At 41.4% G+C, this 18,543-nt stretch overlaps 1 protein-coding gene across 4 annotated transcripts in view; it reads left to right on the forward strand.

Moving 5' to 3' along the window:
• Nucleotides 1–18,543, forward strand: part of LDB2 (LIM domain binding 2) — a 1,235,060-nt gene that overhangs the window by 921,439 nt on the left and 295,078 nt on the right. For all 4 annotated transcript variants that reach the window (XM_078678432.1, XM_078678431.1, XM_078678430.1 and 1 more), the window contains exon 4: nt 8,629–8,751. In XM_078678432.1, coding sequence (XP_078534558.1) covers nt 8,629–8,751 — 123 coding nt within the window. The remainder of the gene's footprint in view (nt 1–8,628; nt 8,752–18,543) is intronic.

The raw sequence follows: 18,543 nt of genomic DNA on the forward strand, positions 1-18,543 counted from the left end.
TGGAGGTTTTGGAATGAAGTAGTAACTCAGGTAGTCCTCACTATTATACTGCAATCCATCACATGCACAGACTTAGTCTGAGCGGTTCACAAGGGAGGGTGCACGGTTCAGGGGGGTTCAGGGGGTTAGGGGTCGGGGGTGGGAAGGTAGAGGGGGGAGAGGTAGGTGGGGGTGGGAGGGTGGGCGGTAGTGGGGGGGGTGCAAATTTAAAAAAGAGAATTTATGACACTAATGTTATGTAATTTTAGACAGTTGAAACAAGATCTATGGTTTAAATATGTTTCCAGTATGATAATTTGGTAGGTTGAAGAGAAGGAAGCAGGTAGACAGGAGTATGTCTAAACTCAGGATCTGTTCTCTGAATTTAGGGGGCCTCAATGATTGGAAAAAAAGAGGTAGGTTAGAGGAATTTGTAAAATCCGTACCGATGGACATCTTGTGTATGCAAGAAACTCACCTACCCTGGGGTAAAAAACACTGGCTTAATTTAAAGGGCTTTAAGATTCTTTCTTGTTCCTCTCAAACGTCAACAATTAGGGGGTGACTATTATAGGAAAAGTGGGTCTGGTGGAGTTAAACGGTCTAAGGCAGATACTATGGGTAGGTGGGCAGTATGTGAAATGAATATAGGTATCACCATCTGTGGAATCTATGGGGCCAATAGTGACGATCCTGAGATCTTTGACTGGTTGGAAAAGGAACTGACGGGCTGGCCAGCCCCTATTGTGGTTTGTGGGGATCTGAATATCTCAGCAGACTTCGTGGGGGGAACTATATACTCTGGAAGCAAACCCAGGGTATTCCAGGCAGTTTGCTCAATGATGCAATCACATGGATTAAGGGACGTCTGGGGGAATAATGAACCAGGGAACCCTGGGTTCACATACGTTTCTCACCTATTCCAGAAATACTCCAAACTTGATTATTTCTTGGTATCTGCCACAGAGTTGACCAAGGTTAAAATTTGTAAATTACCAATGATAATATCGGACCATAATCCTCTGATACTAACGATGAATACTAATAGGCCTGTCAAAAAATATAGACCCTATAGACCTTTGATAGGAAGCTTTTAACAGATAGCACTTACGTGGGGTATATCAAGAACTGGTCACAGGCTTTCTTTGACGCGAACAGATACAGTGCCTCACGAAATTCAGTTTGGGATAGCTATAAAGCTGCTTTAAGGGGAGAAACTATCAGCTACACTGCCCGAATCTGGAAAAAGATTAGCTTAGAGAGAGAACAACTAATGAGGAACAGCATAGTGAAGATATTTCTCAGCGGAGGGCGGGTACAGAAAGCTTAGAAAGAGTAAGTGCCATTAGAGCAGAAATACAGAATCAATTGGCTAAAAAGGCAGCCGCGGAATATCAAGCGCAGAGAGGTAGGCTCTATGAAACAGGGAAACAAGCAGGGAGGGCACTTGCACTCCGCATCAGACAGGTCGCTTCCAAAAATACCATTACACGTATCGAAGAGCAGGGCCGGAGCTATGAGGAGCCGTTGGAAATTTTGGATGTTTTTAAAAGGTACTATCAAGTATTGTATCAGGAGGAATTAACCACAGACCGCCCAATGACAGAGTGGGTGGGAATGGGAATTAAATTGGTTGAGGGTGACAGATAAACCCTCGAAAAAGATATCACCGATGACGAACTATCGGTTGCATTACAAGATCTAGCAGCAGGGATGGCGGCGGGCCCCGATGGCATACCTTTGGAGCTATATAAAAAGCTAACGGAGGAATTAACTCCACTCCTCCTGGACCTCTGTAACGGTATTATAAATACGGGCGAAATTCCGGAATCATGGATGAGTACCAACATAGTGGTATTTCACAAAAAGGGTAAGCCTAAGGAAAACCCAGGCTCATACAGGCCTATATCTTTGATAAATACGGATAACAAATGATTTGCCAAGATTTTAGCAACCCGTTTGGGGAGGATCATCGGGACCCTGGTCTCCCCCTGGCAGCATGGATTCATACCGGGGAGGGATACAACAGACCACATTAGACGGGCTATTACTCTATTTGATATCCATGCTGCTGGGGTGGGAGGGGTCGCAATGATCCGCCTCGACGCAGAGAAAGCTCTTGACCGCGTCAGGTGGGAATTCCTATGGGGAGTCCTGGAAGAAAGGGGGTTCGGACCAAGATTACGGGAGGCTATTCAGGCAATGTATTCAAGTCCAGTTGCCAAGATCCAAATGATGGGGGAAAGTTCTGAGAAGATCTATATTACACGGGGGACGAGGCAGGGGTGCCCGTGTTGACCCATCTTATTTGCGTTATATATAGATCCCTTAATACACCAGATAATGAATAACCCTTTAACTAAACCGGTAGTTACTAAGGGATTTCAAACAAAAATATTGGCATATGCCGATGATTTGGCAATTGTTTCTACAGAACCTGATGCAGCATTGCGGGAAGTGGTTAGCATCACAAAGCAATTTGGGAGACAGTCAGGCTATCGTTTAAATGAGGGAAAGACCCAGGTGTTGTGTTCTAAGAATATAGCTAAATCAGATTTTTGGTGTGTCGACTCAGTGGTGTAACTGGGGGTAACGATCAATGCCCAGCCGGAGTTTATAATTAGAGATAACTTCACCCCCCTAATGAAATCAATTGAGGCAGATTTAAAAAGAATGGATACACTGCATCTTTCAATAATAGGGCGAGCGAATGTCATTAAAATGACTATGTTCCCTAAGATTTTATATAAATTCCGGGCTATCCCTTTTTTGATAGAGGAAAAATGTATTAAAGGAATAGAAGCCATATTTATGAATTTCCTGTGGCAATATGGAAAGGTTAGAAGATCTTTAAAATGTATGTCCTTGCCACAGGAAAGAGGAGGCCTGGGGCTGCCGAATCTCAGATATTATCATTGGTCCTGTCTCTTGACGCAGATGGCTATCTTGTTCAATTCTGGGGGAAACGAATCAAACACTTCCAATAGGCAAAATGCTACCCCCTCTATTTTTGAGCTGATATTAGGTAGGGAGGCAACCGGGGTACTATTAAGAAGAACAGAGAGACGGTATTATAAAAAGACGCGGTACAAAACATTGGAAAGTATCAGGGGGGTCTGGGTGGCAGCGCAGAAAGTTTTGGGAAGTCCTAGATTTAACCCTCATACTCCCCTATGGAATTCGGGCCTTTTCCCTAATCTATGTAACGATGGCGGCTGGAAACAATGGGAGTGACAGGGTATTCTGACACTGGGGCATATCATAATTAGAGATGAGATTAGACCTCTAGAAGATCTGAAACAGAGGTATTTCCTTCATGGTAGCCAGGATTGTAAGTATGCACAAGTGGTTAACACAATTAAATCAAAGAGGCCTCGCATTACTCTCGGTAAAAGGTGCTGTATTTTGGATTATCTGAAGGGGGGAGGTAGAAGAATCAAAGGTATTTATAGGATATTTATGGAGGAAACTCAGGATGACATGGTTAAAACAGAGGCAGCTTGGGCCATTAAACTGGAGGACCCGGACATAGACCTCGATAGAGTTCTATCATTGGATAAAAGATTCTTACGGTCCTCAAACCTGAAAGCTCAACATTTCAAAACGCTGTTTAACTTATATTACACCCCATCTAAGTTATTTGATTGGGGCAAAAGGTCAGATAATAGTTGTCCCAGATGCTTAAAGGGTCCAGCTGATCTCATACACATGTTTTATCAGTGTGAGAAACTGGATTCGATTAAAAAGGAGATCGAGGCATTCTTGGAGGGGCTGCTAGATGTTAAAATAAATCTATCCCCAACATTGATGATCGCAGGATGCAAAAGTAAACTGGATCTTAACACTGAGACGGAAGCTCTGGTATTCATTTCTACGGCTGTACTTCGTATTTTAATTTGAGCCGCTTGGAAAGATAAGGAGGCTCCAACTTTTCAAATGTGGCTGTCCAGATTTTTAGGTATGCATAATGTGGAGGCGGCCCTGTATGAGCTCAAGGGTAAAAAAACAAGAGACATGGGCCTAAAAGTCTGGGCTCCCGTGGCCGCCTGGAGGGCTGCCAGGCTGTAGGAGCCGGATCTGGGAGATAAATCTTCTTACAGTGTATGATAATGTATATAACTGCTGCTTTTTGCCTTTTTGCACCTTCTGTCGTCTTTTTTATCTTCGAAAACTGAAGTATCAAGTTTTATCCCGATGCCCTATTGGTTTTTAGATCCCTCATTAATGAATTAATCAGTCAATTTAATCAGATTTTATTCAATTGGATGTTAATGCCTCGTTTTAGCTCTGTATTTCTCTTCTGTATTTGATGCTGGATAATTATATTTATAATGTATTTATTTATTATTATTTTTTTCTGGATAATGTGTATATTGCTCTTACATTGTGTCTAGAGAATTCTCAATAAAAAAAATAAAAAAAAGGATTGAGATACTTAGCAGTCTTGATTGTTTTACATTTTTTTGCTTGCTCCCCAACTTGCTGCAACTGTTAAGACCTGCCTTTTCCATTAAGACTTACTAGACAATTTGTCTCTCGAGTAGGAACAACATCTGCAAAACATGTTGACCTTAGTGGTGTCTATATTTCTATTTAATCACATAATATATAATGGTTACTCTCATATTTGAGTAAAGGACTTCAAAGATTGCAGAATTCTTAAACAAGGGCAATCATGCAACCAACTGTGGCATAAGTATAGCAATTTTACTAGGTCTTTGTTGGTGTCAGCACATACATTTTTACTTAATACGAGGTCATCTTTATTAACAAAAAAAAAGAAAAGAAAAACTTAAGCACATACACCTATTTGACTTCTGTTAGTGGCTTCAATTAGTTTTGTAAAGGTTAAATAAAATTTAAAAAATCAGCCTCTTCTTCTGAGTTCATGATCCTCAGCTTTGGAAAGGCGTATGTCTTGGCATATTATTATATCTGTTGTCTTTTTGCTGAAAGTTGAAGTCTTGCTTCTTCACCAACTATTGCAGCAATATTTCAGTCTCAGTGCCTAGTAACTTTAGGATTCAGGACACCTTATGAAGTACAGCATGTACTTGTCATGATTTTGTCCTTATCTTTCCAAATGTGGTCATCGATTGCTTACAGCAGTAATCGTTGGCATACTGTGCCTATCCCTGACATGATGGTGGATGCCACAGTATATGGCGGCCATCACTTCCATTCGTGACTAACATAAATGTGATGACACTATTGCCAACATTATGGTGGTCTTTTCCGGCATGATGATAATCTTTTCCAGTATTATGATGATTATCTTTAGTATGTTTTGGTCACCTGTACTAATATGATGATTTTAGTCATAATATTGTTGACATAGTGTTTTGTAATTAACGTTATAATGGATGATGTGAATCTATCATTTATATAAGAAATATCAAGATAACCATCTCAGAGAAAGGCAATTAGTCTTCCATGCCTCGGTTTAGACACATTTCCGTTTCTGAACACCGGTTGAAAAAAACAACCATTCCAAAGCCCTACCACCCTTGCAGATTTTTTTACATCCATTCAGGTGATTGGGTTAATAATTAACACTAATAGTGGGATTATTCAGTGTGGGGTTTCTAGCGTGTGAAGTAAGATAAGAAAACAAGGCTCGATTAGCAAAGGTGAACTGAGACGAAAGTCTAACTTTATGACTTTCGGTATTCACAAAGGGCAATTACAAATAATCAAGTTAGACTACTTCTATCCATGTAAGGTGTTAAGTGGTGCTGCTCAGCGTCATACTTTTCAGTGTCTTTGCAGGAAGTTTGCAGTTGCCCTACAATGCCATGTGTGTCCTATGTGCATGAAGGAAGCTTGCACAGGCTGGCCCTGCAGTACGACACTTATTCCATGTCTTGGAAGCAAGCTTGCACCTTTCCTGAGTACTACACGTTCCATGTCTTTAAAGGAAACGTAAACTGGTCCTGCAGTACCACCCTTCTTTCATATCTTTCAGGGAAGATTGTGATGCTCTTGGCCAGTGCTTTATGTATTTTGAGTGTGACCCAAGGACACACTACACTGCTTCTCCCTGTTCTCCTTCTATTTCTGTGTGTTTCAGGTCTCACCAAAAGACTGGTTTAGCGGTTGCCCCAGCCTAATGTTTTCTCAAAGATATTGCATAATCTTGCTGCGAGAAATGGGCTTTAGGTAAGCCTGCTTCACTTATTCATCAGACAGAGCATCATTCACATATTAGTTCAGCCTTTCAGGACAGCTTACATACAATTGGGCATTGGGTCAGCCCTCTTCAGACATTGGCTTTGTTGCAAATGTTTGGCTTTGCCTAGAAGAAAACCGCTAGTTTTTAGGATGTCAGGCAGACTTAGTAACAGTGTTATGCCTGTTTACTTTGTGTTACTCTGGTCCTTATGAGATATTTCCTTTGTTCATCCACAAGCAGCTCACTTGCCAATGCAGTCTAGAGCTAATTGAGTAAGGAGAGTACCAGCAGCTCTGCTGCCATCGGACCGTAACTTTCTTATGCATGGCGCCAGGCATCACTTCTGCAAGCTTCAAAACCTTGCCACCATGTTGAAATGGTATTCTGTATACTCAGTCATTTTTAACTGTTCCAATATGACAGACAAGTGCAAAACTTCAAGCTTTTGTTTTTAATTTTTTATTGAAGCACTTGTACCCCACATTTAGATGGCATATTTTTTTATTTAGTTTTTCTTTAATTCTATTTATTTATTTTAGCATGTGCTTACACTACAAGGAAAACCACCTTCTTGTTTTTTAGAAGCAAGTGGGACTTTTATTTTATGCCAAGACTCTTCCTCACAAATGGCCATGAATGTGAGGCTCACACAGTCTGGAGTGCTGGTCCAACTGAGACTCATGGAAGATATCCTCAGTGGACATTCAAGGTTCAGTGTAGCTTACTCAAAGAGCTTTGAATTATACTTGTGAACCAATGTACCAGGTACTCAACATGTTCCTCATATGCCACAATCTGTCCAAACTCTGCTTCTTCTTATTGAGCAGCGTACCTATGTGTGGGGGGTGTGCTTGTGTGAGTGCAGGATAGCCACCATGTTTTGTGAGTGCATTGTGAGGTCGGTGCCTGTGTGAATGCAGGATTAACATTGTCTTTTGTAAGTATAGGTTAAGCGATCTATAGGTTGAAAGTTGCGTGAATGCAGAGTGAGGCCCATGTCTGTGTAAATGCAGCATGAGGGATGTTCCTAAGTGAGGGTGGAAATGTGAGTATGGGGTGGCTGCATATGTATTTGTGTGCATGCACTTTAAAAGGGCCAAGCCTATTGGTTTTGGAAATATTTCTTAGGGTTATGGCTTTGACTTGCACCTATGCAGAGGAGAGAGCGGAAATAAAATAGTGTGTGTATGAGGGAGTTAGTAAGTTGTGATATGGCAAATGCAGACTCTATTGAAGGAGGCTGAGGAGCTTGCACTGGGCCCATGGCAACCGAGCTACACCACTGGTTAGTTCCCTGCCCAAACTAAATCATCCATAAAGGGCCTAATTTTTCCTTGGCCTGGAAACCTGACTATAGGAGGAGTGGGATTAAAACATTTAATAAATTACTTTACACTGCGTTTTCCCCGCACACAGTTTGGCAGGTAAAATATGTTAAAAGTTGCTAGGGGAGGAGAAATTTCCAAAATTCGGAGTTGTGCTGCTTAGTGCAGGAGAGATTATACATAAATTAAGCATTATTCTGCTTTCTCTGGTGCAGAACTTGGAATGGGGAGGCAATACAATTCCTGGTAAATAGCCAGTTTTAAATAGCTGCTGCAAAAAAATCGTATTCACAATATCCACTCCAAAAATATTTGGAAGGCGATTATATATAGGTGAGTATAGGTTTTTTAAACTCCTCTTATGTGTCCTTTAATTATAGAAATATCTTCAAGGCAGATGTATGTGAAGTTATGAATACTAAATAAATAATATATATAATAATATTTTGGTAGCTGATAATGATATTCTGTCTATGATATTTTTGTAGCACAATATTTTTGTGTTTGATATTTAAACACCCAACCAAATACTGAATCATGCAGTATCCAAATTTACCTGCATACATAACACCTCTCTGAGTTCTGTATAACTGGAATTTTGAGCCTTTTGTGGCATATAATCGGTACTGCTTGATTTTGTGATTTTGTAATAAAACTCTAACCGACAGTCGGCGGGTTTGGTAAAATTAAATATAGACATGAATAAAACCATTTACCTTGCACTCAGTGAATGCAAGGTAAGTGGTTTATTTATTTTTAGACGCTTGGTTTTCCACAGTGTATATTACAGGTACAAGAAGTCGAATTCTGCAGCACACGAATTTACTCAGAGTAATTAAAGGCTTCAGATACAGCACCTTTTCGTAATCATTAATATGGTAATTTAAAAGATTCATTAGTCTATAGTCACAACAATTACTTCACAAGGCAAGCTTTATTCTTCTCCGACAATTCCGAATAATTTCCTAGGTTATTGAAATGTATTTCTTGGTTATAAGCAAATTTTATGACAAAGTTGTTGATGATCATTTACTTGAAAGTTCATATCCTTGGCAAGATGCCTGCATATTCATCAAAGATTTCTTGCGATAGTGAAGCGAAACATGGAATGAAAGGCCAGATCCGACTTCAGTTTTTTCTTTCTCATCCTAGGTTTGTACCGAAGGGCGACTTATCTTGGAGTTCACCTTTGATGACCTGATGAGAATAAAAACATGGCACTTTACCATCAGACAGTACCGAGAATTAATCCCTCGCAGCATTCTAGCCATGCACGTAAGTAACTGCTCCCCACTTGACTTTGTGGCTAGTTTGTAGTTAAGAATTTTCGTTTTTGAGAATTAGAGCTCAATAGAGAACTCGTGTAATTAACTTAGTATTTTTAACAGTAAGCCTCTTAGTGATTTCTCACTAATTATTATGTAGTCCACCGATGAAATTTGTAGAGCTAGGCTTTCAGGAAATCACATATCTAATATGCAAAAAAATTTAATACACTGCGTTTGCGGAGAGGATAATGAAGGTTCTTCATTGACGGGTGCCTGAGAGACAGTGTATGTATTGATATTTCAACCAATATTTCATTCAATTGCTGGCAAACGATGGCATTGCACATAAGAGCCTTCTCCTCAGTTCTTGGGTTTCGCAAGAAGACGAAGACCTGGTTTTTCAAGTAGTCCTGTTAGGCCCTAGGTTTGGCTAGAATCACACCTGATCAGCACCAAGATACCCTACCGGGCAATAGTGCGCTCTACAAATCTGCATAACATAACATAACTCTATATGACATAACACAAACTAAGGGGCCCATTAGGATGGTGGACGGATTGCCCACGACAGGCCAGTGGTAGCTACAGCCGGCCCGGCGGTGGCAATCCGTCCGCCATCCTCAACAAAATGACATCCGCCACATTAGGATGGCTGGGGGGTCCGAGGCGGATGGAAAGTCCGTCCGCCGCATTTCAGTGCTTTCCTATGGTGCCGGGTCTGCGAGACACCGCCAACAATGCCTGCGGTCCTATGCCTTTCCATGGTGGCATTGCCGCCGTGGAAAGGTATTCGATATTTGCTATGGGGACCCCCCCAGGGTGAAGGGGGTGTGGGGGGTGCACATGGGGGGTAAACAATGGTACCCCTCTGCATTTCAAAGTACAACATGGCAGGCACCGCACGGTGCCTGTCATGTTGTGCTTTGAAACGCACAACATGCATTTTTAGCATTGCGGCGGGCGGTGCTTCTTCCGCCGCAATGTTAAAAATGCAGGATGCACCCGCCACTGTGGCGGGTGCATCCTAATTCTACGCACGGGACCCCCGCCCTTATGGCGGACGGTCCCTTCCCACAACAGGATGGCGGGCAGACAATGTCCGCCCGTCATCCTAATGGGCCCCCTAGTTAGGAGGTGTAGAGGGACAGTACATAATAAAGCTGTCCAGTCATTCTGTCATTGACTGTGGCCATTCGTCCCCTATCATATCTTGTTCAGTATAACTTGACATCCCAAAAACAAATGCAAAACTCTATGTTGGATGAACTGCATTTATCATTCTCTTTCCATTATATACAACACAGATGAGCTCATGCTGAAACATAAGGTTTCAAATATAAAAGGAAATTAACATTCTGTGATCTTATAAGGAATAAACTGAGAAAATACTGTGCACACAATACAAATCCATAAATAGGCTCATAATCATAAAAAGGACACAACCCATATGAGAAACAGGAGTAAGGCACTCTAAGGTTCAGTCAATGCTTCATTGCCCCTACATGTACCCTGCTAAAAAGATAATTTAGTCATTGCCTGATGCTAAAGAATGACCAAGATGCTGGATATTGTTTACCTATTGTGCTAAAAACAATGATCAAGATAGACTTCCAGGAAAAGGTGATACCCAGAATTAGTCGACATGAAAAGAATAGGTCAAAATTTGTCAGTGGTCGAAACCTCGTCTTGCAACTGGAAAACAACTTTAAAAACTTATGAGAGGCAAAATAACAGTGCAATTCAAATGGCTAATAAACCATGTTATGACTCTCAAATTGATCAAACGATTAGCAAAATTAGAGAGCTTTTCAAAATAATTAGAAAAGTTGGACACTCTGAAAAAGTGTTAACAGTATCAGACCACCATTGCAGGAACTTTATGATTTTTTTTCAAAACAATATTTTCAAGATCCTAGCAAACATTTCCCAAAGAACACTGCCATTATCTGGAAACCTGTTTTAACCACCTCACAATAAATGTCCTTATACATCTGAGCAGCGAAGAATATCAATACAAAAAATCATCTTATTCTAAAAATCTCAAATACCTATAGATGAAGAAGAAATACACTTATTTGACCGGCTGAAAGACTAAATTCCTCAGAGAATAATAAGCCATTTACCTGGCCTACGGAAACAGAGGAATCCCATTACTGGCAAAAGCAATAAAGAACCTTGGGACATAGTTTGTTGAAAACTGATACATCAGTTGGCTAACAATTCAGTGAAGTGGTCAAGAAAATAATTTAACACCTACAGCTACTCAAAAGAGTGTCTCTTTTGGTCTATGATAACTTATCACATTGGTTTAACCATGGCTTTAGTGTTATTGAAACTTAACTATTGTAATATCATCTATGCAGAACACCACAAGAAACAGATTATAGAATTACAGAGGGTGCAGACTCAAGCAGCCTGGATCTGCTTTGATTTAAATTATATAGTTACTTTATTTGAGCTCTCCACCAACTACGTTGTCTCAAATGGCACAATGGATTACATTCATTTCAAAGTACAGACGGGAAAAGGTCCTAAATACGACCAGGTTCTGTTTCTTTTCTACACACTGAACCACAACCTGAGATCCAGCAAGGCTAGCATGACTAGATTCAACTTCCAGACTCATTTAGGAAGATTAATACAAAGCCAGTCAGCATAACATTGGAACTTGCTGTAACCTGACCAGAGTAACCTCACAAATCTAACATTGTTGGAGACAGAACTGTAATGACTGCTTACCATTCCTCATCAAAATGACTGGGAGTACCTCCATCACCCTAGAAATAGGAATAGGCACAGAAGCCCATGGAATGTTGAACGACTACTAATGAAAACAAACCTGAACTTAACCTCCAGGACATTCTGATTTACCTGGCAAAGGGATTGGTACATAGTTTCAGTGGCCTCTTTTCCTTGACAGCAGTGCTTCAAAGGGACTGCCTTTCCAAGCCAACGCTTTTCCAAACAAATCAATAATAATTTATTAGTCAGAGATTATATTAAACTTTCTATGGACACAGTAGCAGAGTGACCAATGACATCTCTTGCAGTAAAACTGTTTTAACCAAGTAATGCTAGAGAACATTATATATACTCCCTTTTCATTCTCTAGTACCTTTCCCCCAGTTTTTCAAGACCACGTAATGACCAGGTGGCACAATCGTGGAATTATTTGTGTAGGTGACCTTTGGCAGAATGACCAGCTAATTCCTTTCACGGAGTTATTGAATAAGTATAATTTAACAGCCAAGGATTATTTTAAGTATATGCAGATATATAGCTTTTTCAATACCTTCTCCGCGCAGGATTGCTCTCGGTTCCGGAGAATTCCGCTTATCGATAGCATGTTCAGTAAAAAAAGAAGTGTGGCTCAATGGTTAGAGCGGCAGACCCTGATGCAGAGGTCTAGCCTGGGACCAGGGTTCAATTCCCTGCCTCGGCGGGTCTTGGGCTCAAAAATTCCACGGACTTGATCATTCTCGCCTCGGTGCCTATTCAAATCATGGAGTCCCACTCTGCAACTCTGGGCAATAGCTTGCTTAATCTCCACAACGGCCCCCCACAACGCTAAGGATGCCTGCCCTCCACCTTGGGGGTGCCCAGGACCAGGAGTGGACACCTCACAGGGAAAGCCAGGATGGGTTCCACAGCGGTATTCGTACAAGCGCCTTGAGGCCCTTGCGGGTGAGTAGTGCGCTATACAAGTATCAATTTACATTTACATTTACTATAAACTGTTGGTTTCTTCATGCCCAGATGATATAGAGATTCATCAAGGGAGGTGGAATGAAAAGCTGGGCTGTGATGACATCCAGCTTCAGGAATCCATTACACTGGCTAATACTATCCTGATCACTGGAAGAGCACGTACACAGCATTACATGGCCCTATTTGACCTATATTATACACCTTGGGGGACCACTGTGGGTACATCATGTAGCAGATGCGGACTCTTTGCAGCTGATACTCTTCATATGTTTTTTTCGTGCCCCCGGCTCTCATCGTTTTTATCCTCAATTCAAATGTTTTCGGTTTCATTATGTGGGTCTACAGTTGTTTTGACAGGGAAACTAGTGCTAATTGGAGTAACTTCTGATGAATTTTCTGATGGTCAGAGAAAATTCTTATTTATCACCATGGCAATACTGAGGGCATGTATTACTCAAGAATGGATAAGCCCAGATCCTCCCTCTTTCTTTACTTGGAGAGCCCGACTCTTAGCTACTTACAATATAGAAACGTCTATTTATAGGACGAAGGGTCGGAAAAAAAGATCCCTTGGTGCAAAGATCTGGGCGCCTTTAGAGCTCTGGATTCAAGGGGAGTTGAATTGATTGTATTATTGCTTTTGGTTTAACTTAAATATTTCCTGTATGTAATCCTTTTGATCTTAGTTTTGTATATCTGCTGTGAAAGATGTATCGATGTGACTTTGTGATGCCCGCCTATGTACTCTGTAAAGATGGCTCTCTTCCTTTTTCTTTGTTTCTTGCTGCTTTCTGGTATATCTTTCATTCTGTGATTATGTGTTTCTGCCCTGCCTACATTAAATGGGGAAACTCAATAAAGAAAAGTAAAATTTAATGAGAACATTAAACACAATGACATAGTTAAAGCACAGGATAATTCATTTCGGTTTTAAACAGTAACATGTCCTAAGCTTTTGGGAAGGATAACTTATTCCACCTCACATTGCCAGAGTAAACTCCAGGCCATCTCACTGACTCCTCAATAATCATGTCTATGTGCTTCTAAGTTTTACTTAGGTGTTGGTAAAGCATCAATATTGCCTACAAATGACATATGTGGAGTCCTAGAAATAGGATCTGTGAACATTTTCCATCAAATGTTGAACTTACAGTCTTTTAAGTGGGTTTTCTACAGCCGTATTTTAAAAAAATACTTTGAAAAAATAGAAGTCTTAGGAGGGTAGGGGAATTGTGTTATTTAAAACGTGATCAAGAAGAACATACCAACTTTTTAGGTATTCATATACACTGAAAATAAAGAGAATTTCCACCATAAATCTATGTATAACAATATTCACAAAAACCTTGGAGCATGTGTGATATTGGATGGGAATGGTGCCCATACTATTTTTAGGGGTGTATGCAAGGGATTTCTTTCATGAAAAATAATTTTCACACGTTGAAAAAAAAACAAATGCAGTGCATATTTCTACAACCCTAAAACTATAGTATGTCTATCTGCAAAAATACACAAGAGACTGATGTAGCAGTATCTCTGGAAATCTACACATTCTGTAAACTTCTCAGCATACTAAAGGGATTCCCCCCTTTCATAGAATGAGTTGAATGAATCTACAAACAATGTAGTTAAAATTTAAAATGTATATGCAACATATTAACAGAATTTCATCACGTCAAAGTAGTTTTTCTTCTTAAGTAAAGTCTACGTTCTCAGAGGAACATCTTCAATGAAGAAATCCTCTGTGCTCATGGTGACCTGTGGAATTTATCCCACTTTGGGCTGATTATGGGTTGGGTGTTACGTACCCAGATTTCGGAAGAGTCTTCCCTCAACCCCTATTGAAAAATGGGTCTCTCTGAAGGGTCGCCCCAAACATTTTGCCTTCCCCTCCTCTTTTTCCAACCAGTTTTTTGTTGACTTTAGGACTCTGAGCACTTTACCTATGCTAACAAGTGGTAAAGTGCATGTGCTCTCCCCTCTAAACATGGTAGCATTGGCTGATACTCAATTGGCATATTTTATTTACTGATAAGTCCCTAGTAAAGTGCACTACATGTGCCCAGGGTCTGTAAATGAGATGCTACTAGTGGGCCTGCAGCACTGATTGTGCCACTCATTTAAGTAGCCCCTTAACCATGTTTCAGGCCTGCCACTGAGAAGCCTGTGTGGGCAGTTTTAAACTGCCATGTTGACCTGGCAAGTTAAACCTCTTTCAAGGCCTAAGCCTTCCCTTTTAATGTTTATATGCCACTCCTAAGGCAGGCCCTGTATAACCCACAGGGCACAGTGAAATGTATTTAAAAGGCAGGGCATGTACTTTTAAGTTTTACATGCCCTGGTACCCATAGGATAACATTGGGAGTTCCTTATTACATCTTTTAAGTGTTATTCCCAATTGTGAGGACATAGAATTTTCAAGTTTGGTGCCTCTGGACTCACAATTTAAAATCACAACTTATGGTGGTGTGGCTTTAAATTGCAGTTCTGAAAATACCACTCTTAGAAAGTTGGCATTTTTTACTTAAGCCATTTTGTGCCTGCTGTCTGTCTCTTTCGAGTCTGGGTTGGATGACAGCTGGGCTTCGTGTATCCCCTCAATACAGCCATATACAAAGGGAGCTTAGGTGTGACTTGTTGCGCCGTACTGGGTGATGGGAGGGAAGAGCTTGGCACAGCCTCACACTTATAGCTGAATGGGCTGTGTCCTGTTCACACACAAACGGGTGCCAATACGCCTGTAGTGAGTCTGGAGCCAGATCAAGAAGATAGGACCTTATGCACTTTAAAGCCTTCTTTGAATTCTCCCCCAAAGCACAACTGAATATAAGTACTGGGCCTCTGACACCATGACTTAAAAACACTTCTGGACCTGTGAAGACTCTGCCAGAAAGAAGAACTGCTGCGCTGCTGAAAGGACTGAGTCTGGTTTGCTGCTTGCTATGCTACCCTGCTGCCTGGTGTTCCCCTGCCTGGGTGAGATGGACTGGACCTGCATCACTTGAATGCAGAATGACTCTAAGGGCTTGCTGGCTTGCCCCTGATTGGAAGTCTCAGTGACATAAAAGACTTCCATCTTACCTGCATCTGCACCTGGACACTGTCATTTGTGAGTCTTTCCTGCTGAGTGGTGCCACTCCAGTCCTGGACCATTGGAAGTGAGGCCTAAGGTGCTTCTTCAAGGCAACCCACAAATCCTCATCGGAAATTGTGTATTTTCTCTGTTGCAGGTATCAGAACCGGTGGAACTTCACCTTTGCATGCATTGGAACAAGCGCATCCTCCTCATTACGTGTATCACCTTCGGAACAAGCTCATCATCTTTGGGACCAATGCATTCTCTGCTGCAAGAGCAGTAGCAGCACATTTCTTTCAGAACCAGTGCATTGCACTCAGGACCGCCGCATCACAGCTGTTGTGTGGAGAAAATCCACGCATCTCGTCCACTGGGTGGCTCAACACCAACTCATTGCTTTGGATGGAAGCTGCCTCTTCTTCGACGGTGAATCAGCACGGATCAAGGTACTTTTATTCAGCAGGCCTGAGTTCCTGTATCCGGTCCATGATCCATCACTGACGGTCTGAACTTTTTACTTTGTGCTGGTCCATCTCAAACCAATATCCCAAATAAGCGCGTATTGCTTCTAAGCACTATTTTACAGTTTATTTTTTTTTAATTCATGTCTCGACTTCTACTTATTGGATTTTTGACGCTTTGATCTTGTCTTGTTTATAACATTATTCTCTATGTTTGTAACATAGAGTGAAGGCTTCGCTTGCTCACAGTTAAAATTGCTTTAAAAAAAGAGGTTAAATTGAAAGCGGAGGCGTGGAACAGTATCTCCTCCCTATGGGCGTGAACATGCCAAGGAATCTAGACTGGAATTTTGGAGAAGATGCGTGAAGGAAGGAAGGCCGCGCCCTAGGAGGATAGAATGCTCCGAGACTCCACATTGAAAAAGCACACGCCGACCGGAGCTTGTGGGAAAGGCTGTCAGAACTTGGAAGCAATTAACAGAAAGGAACGTAAATGGGGATAAATTGCAATATAATGCAAGAGCTCCTGAGAGACAGCAAATGCAAATACGGCAGCAAAATGGCTAATGTTGTCGGAGAGGCATTGTCAGTGCGCGCTACACAGAGTGCAAGGGATTCAACAGGATTCCAGTGAACAGTAACCAAAGTAAGGCAATAATTACTTAATGACATATGATTTTACCATTCATGCCCTTACAACTAAATACCCATTGTAAAGGCATGTGTAGTAAAGGCATATTCATTGTAAAATCCTGTCTGGTAAAAGCTTGTTTTGTAAAGTTGCATTTGTGGCAAAGTCTTCTTTAAAAAGGGCATGTTTAATTCTGCCTTCATTGTAAAGGCTGTTTCCTGGTAAATGTTAGAGTTAATTCTCTGGAACGAGAAAAACTGTGCAGAATTTCAGCTGGTTAAACTGGGTCCATACAGGTATATCCCATACTGGAAAGATCAACCAATAATTGCAACTTTTTCTCTTCCTTCCTCTACTCTGCTATCCCCCTTCTAACCAGTCCTGCACAGAACCCCTATCCCCCCCGCACAACTCATATTTACCACCTGTTAAGTGCAGGTGCCAAATGTGAGCACTAATACCTTGGAACAGGGAAAAACATGCAGAAATTCAGCTGGTAAAGCTGGGTCCCCACAGTTATTCCACATACTTGGGAACTGACTAATAAACGCACTGTACTGGTGCACCATTACTGTATGGTAACATAATGTTCATATACAGGGTTTGGACCCCGCCTGAAATGTAAAACTCATAATCCTGGCTTATATATCTCCACTTGTAGTACAGCCACAAAATGGTGGTACATAGACAATACCCTTATTACCGGTCTACTTGAAATGGTGGTGTGCAAATCACCCTAGATTAGGCATAGACTTCACCACTATTTCTGGTTTTATTAACTTAACTATGATAGAATCACTAGCAGTGCTGAAGGATGCACCAATAGCATCCATCAAACTAAAGTTAAGGCTGCAGTGTGGAACAATGTGTGGATAAAAATCCCTGTGATTTCTGGTGGAATTCCCACTGCTACTGTCTTCTAAACAGGTGTTAGTCTATTTTGAAAATTAATCATTAGTTATTGTCAAATATTGGTTCATTTTTATTACAAATTCTCTGAAACAGTTTGCATCCGTGAAAAAATATTCACTCATGGTGTCCTCTCTCGTAAAGGAAGAGTATGCATGTAGATAGATATATGGCCTGGAAAGCTCTAAGGGATGGGAATAACAACTACAGAGAAAGTCATCCAGGAGTGAAAAGGAGGAAAAGATGAGGCTTCAGTTGTTTTGGGAATGAAATTAGGCGCCTTGTGTAGATGTGGAGGAAGAGAATCGATCGCACAGGGGTTAGTCCTGGAGTTGAAGAAGTCTTCCCTTATGTCACTTAAGCCTTAAAGGAAGCAGTATGAGACTGTGTTGAGTGGCTGGCCGTAGGGGTCTTTTTGGGTGACATGGGATGAATAGATGGAAGAGACAGTACAGGCCTCTGCGATGAATACGCTTGCATACCAAGCACAGCATTGGCATGTTCTCCCAGGCATGAGCGGCTCCTCCACAAGAGTGGAGGAGTGTCGCTCGGCTAAACAAAAGTCTCCAGTGCTGACAAATAAAATGGTAATAAAGTTTATTTATTTTGATTTTATCTTTCAGCAACCCATCCTTAACCGAGTGTCGGGACAGGGCAATTACTGCTGAGTGGCAGCAGGGAGCTGTGCACTTATGTTTAAAGTGAGCATGTCCCTTTGGCCTGCAGTTTTGCGACGACCATGCACATTTTAAACATCTCTAACCTAGCTGTCTTAGATCGCTGGGTTAGAGAAAGCACAGGCCTCTCCCTCCAATCCTGGCTCTTCTCTCTTGCTTGCTGTTAACAGCATGAGAGCAGCACCAGGATTGGGTAGTGCAGTTTCCTGGGTCCTGGAGCTTGGAAGACCAGGAGGACGTTGTGCAGCAAACCAGGAAGGTGAGTGGAATGTTTATTTTTTTAGTGTTTTTTTTTGGTACCACCTGCCCCACCACTCTAAATACTTGTGTCGCCACA

Source organism: Lissotriton helveticus, chromosome 2_2 (genome assembly GCF_964261635.1).
Source record: "Lissotriton helveticus chromosome 2_2, aLisHel1.1, whole genome shotgun sequence".
NCBI classification, from domain to species: domain Eukaryota; kingdom Metazoa; phylum Chordata; class Amphibia; order Caudata; family Salamandridae; genus Lissotriton; species Lissotriton helveticus.